The sequence below is a fragment of the Trichinella spiralis genome (genome assembly GCF_000181795.1).
Source record: "Trichinella spiralis strain ISS 195 chromosome Unknown Scfld1426, whole genome shotgun sequence".
NCBI lineage: Eukaryota > Metazoa > Nematoda > Enoplea > Trichinellida > Trichinellidae > Trichinella > Trichinella spiralis.
The window spans coordinates 4,280-8,042 of NW_003528365.1; the positions used below are offsets into that span (position 1 = coordinate 4,280).

The following is a 3,763-nucleotide window of genomic DNA, read 5'->3' on the forward strand; positions in this document are numbered from 1 at the left end:
AAAGGAAATCTTTTACCGGAGCTCGCAGATTATAAAAATAACGGAAATGCTATCACTGCGTATTTATGCATGTGTGCAATTTAGTTGCTTGAAAGTACAAGGTGATTCAATAATTTATTTTTATCAATGTTTTCATTTAATCAAAATTATATGGATAATAAAAAAAATAGCTTTCAGTGAAAATAGTTCCAAAAATAAAATACGTATTCAGATTTATGGAAAATTAAACAGTTGTTATGAAATTTTATGATGATAACTGCGACAGAAATTTTATAATATACAATTTATCTCAGCACAGAATTTAACAAGTGCGCAGCGTAGACATCATGATGGTAAGCGGCTGCACCAGTGGGTATGCATGCCACTTGACAGCTTATTTACCATTAAAATTTTGATTTAACTAAACTTTTGTTTACACCTTATGATGATTTATAGTAAGACTGCAAACATGGTTGAGCACTGCATCAGCGCGCTTCATGCAATGAGATAAACCTACCTGCAGAAATTAAGTTACTCAACGATTTGCAATGAATTCAAGAAACTTATGCGGGTGACAATTCTGTATTGGATTTTATGAAAAAAATAAAACGAAAGAATCAGGAGTAGCATGGAGTTGGTTATATTGTTAGTCGACAGCAATTATCAGAAATTAGATTCATATGAGATGAAAACAGTTAAGTGCTGTTAATTCAGCTCAAAATATAGGGGGGGGGGGTGGGCAGCATTTTCAGCTGAATGAGATCTCTGTTCAGTTTAGTATTATTACGAGCTCAATGATGGGGATCATTAGAAAGGAAAGGAGGGCGGGACAGCATAGCAGGAAGGAATGAGGGAGAAGTTGAAGGATGGAGGAGGTGGAAGTTGTCATATGCGTTCTTCCACTCAATCTTCACGTATAATATTCAGGCGTTGCTTCATTTATCAATACTGGCAACATTTATGGGCATTGAGTTATTTTCTCAATGACAGAAAATAGGTGCATCTGTATAAGTCAGTGCTATTGGCGGTACAATGACATAATAGAAAGTTTAAGGGGTCATTTCAAAAGTGAAGGGAACGTTACTGCCATTTTGAAAGTATCAAAGGTGGTAGTATAAAAGTGTGTTCTCCAGGTAAGAGAAGCTTTCCTATGTCATGCTGAAACAATCATGTGCACGATTTGAGCAGTGACAAGCATTTAGGGGTGTGATTGTTCGACTGCAGTATCCCGGTGACAAACATTTCCTTTAAACAACTGGGCAAGTAGGTTACCTTAGCAATAAACATTACAGTGGGCAGTAAAGATAATGCGGGAGGGGTTCAACTGCTATGTCAGAGTACTACTATACAAATGGGTTTGTAAGGACTATTGAAATTTATAGCAAAATATACCATTAGTACTATTATATATTGGCTTGGCCGTAATAAAGTCTCGAATATTAATTGTCCATCATTACTGAAGAACAACGCGCTAGTTTCCATTCAAAAAAACTGAAATCTACTACGTAAAGCTTAAAAAGCGCGCATGTTTAGTGCAGTGTGCCAAGAGAATGAAAGGAAATATTGTATAAAAAATAGCAAATACATGAAAATTCATACCTGTCAGCAGACCTGTCAGAAATGACGTATAAAGCAAACGTAGAGTCATACATTTTGTAACTGATGTTCGTGGTTTCTTCATATTTTTAGTCTAACAATCACAACGTAATTGTTGCAGTGAAGCATCGAAATGACCAAATAACGCAATGCAGTAAGTAATTAGACCGCCCTTCAGCAGCGAACATTTATACTATAATGCAGTTCTCTCAATAAACAGAAATTTATATAAGGAACATTGCTACCGCATTTGAATAGCACAAAGGGCACGTAGCAGAATGCCAACGGCAGTGTTTACCATCACATTAGCATAAAGTTACTCTTCTGACCTAGAAATGCATGTATGCTTTGAAAACGTATAACAATGTAATGAGCAAACACCAAAGATTATAATAATTGCTGAACAAGAACAAAATCCTGAATACGTTACAGATCAAAGCCACTATCTATCATAAATAATATTGTGGCGTAAATTAAAGAAGTATAAAATAGTGTCTTACGTAAATGAGGCTGTACTAGCACGATGATAATACTTTGCAGTGTTCAGCAAAATTCATTCATTAATTTAAAGGAACTGATTGCTTAGTGAACATTTCAATCAGACTTTCATCAACCATTTTGAAAAGAAGAAAAATGAATGCCTAAAACAGAAGAATGGCAAAACATAACATTTACTTAAAACACAAGCATAATGAATTGATAATTTAATATAATGCACATGCTGGGTTGAAATACTAAAAATTGTGCATCACGGTTTGTCATTTTAAAAAGTGTCGAACCGGCAACATTGTTATCTTATATGCAACGACAGAATACAGAAGCTGATTACTTAAAATTTATAGATTTTGCCCCCTTACACTTTATATCGTGTACTAATGCACATGCATTTACTGATTCCAATGAAAAGAATTCTTGTACTGTTTGAAAAAACATCAATTTTTCAAAAATAGCAAAGGTTATTGCAACTGAAAATTCAGATATCGAAGAAGGATCATTTTTGTAGAATTCACTTGACTCAATTGTGCGATGTGGCGTTGTGGCGATCCTTATTTGCATAATGCAGCGTTAGAAACCGGTTTTTAGTGTGTTAGAACTTTTGGCTGAAGATAAATTCTAAGCTAAGCCACGTTACAATATGAGCAGAAGAAATGCACTGCTAAATTCTATCAATAAGGAAAGGACTATTTGAAAATTTAAAAATGACCTTGACATTTCAAATTCAGTCAAAATATAAACTATCTGACAAAGAACGCCATAACAAAACAAAATTCACTTAGACAAAACACACCTACGTATGTCTGAAAATTTTCGTAAGCCATTAAAGCAAGTGGTTCAAATGAAGTTAATTTTAAGTGAGAAATTTGCGAACAATAGCTTGATTACGCTCAGTTGAAAGTGCATGTTAGCTACTGCAAAGGTGATTTTCAAAATACCGTATTTTAATAATAGATAAACAATGCGTACACGGTGTATTTAATCACACTTGATTGTACGGAAATTTGTCGTTTATTAAGTCACCTATCATCTCATGCTGAGAATTCTTCACCGAGAATATATTGAGAAATTATGCTCAATATCGATTCTCAATTGCATTGTGTTAAATGATTAAAACTCAAAAATGATAAAACTGCCACTTACTGCTAAATTCGTCATCTTCTCATCGTTAATGTTCATTGTCTTTGGATGTTGATTGAAAAATTATTTTTCAGAAATTATTCCAAAAAATAATAATGAATAAAAAGCAAATTTCATGTTTGGTATTTGATATTGGTCTTCAGTTAATTTTCCAATCAAAACGCACTGCTCTCATACACGGACGGCCTGAAACTAAAATTATTTCAATATGTCAATAAAGCAAACGACTTAACATGCAAATTTTTATTTCATTCGTTTCTACTGATAAATATGGCTACTGTATATTTTTTATTGCGCTTGATTTACTTAACTAATGCATTCTGTTTGAGGAAAAAATTTAACTGCAGTTTTGCCAAACATCTAAACACTTCCCAATACGGACACTGTCATTTCATCTTTATTACTAAGTATAATTTAAATACTAAAAACAATGTAAGAAATGAAATGTATACTCGTTTTATATTAAATGCTGACTTGTTGTAAGAAGAGAAAAAAAGTAATGATTAGAAGAAGCAATTCGCATAAAGCGGCAAATTAAACAATCAATGACAGT

At 33.4% G+C, this 3,763-nt stretch overlaps 1 protein-coding gene across 1 annotated transcript; it reads left to right on the forward strand.

Moving 5' to 3' along the window:
• Positions 1-293: 293 nt before the first annotated feature.
• Positions 294-485, forward strand: Tsp_12423 (conserved hypothetical protein; the record flags this gene model as incomplete). Its single annotated transcript, XM_003369837.1, has 2 exons — positions 294-332; positions 436-485. Coding segments are annotated over 2 exons (89 nt in total), but the record flags the coding sequence as incomplete, so codon positions are not given.
• Positions 486-3,763: the final 3,278 nt, after the last annotated feature.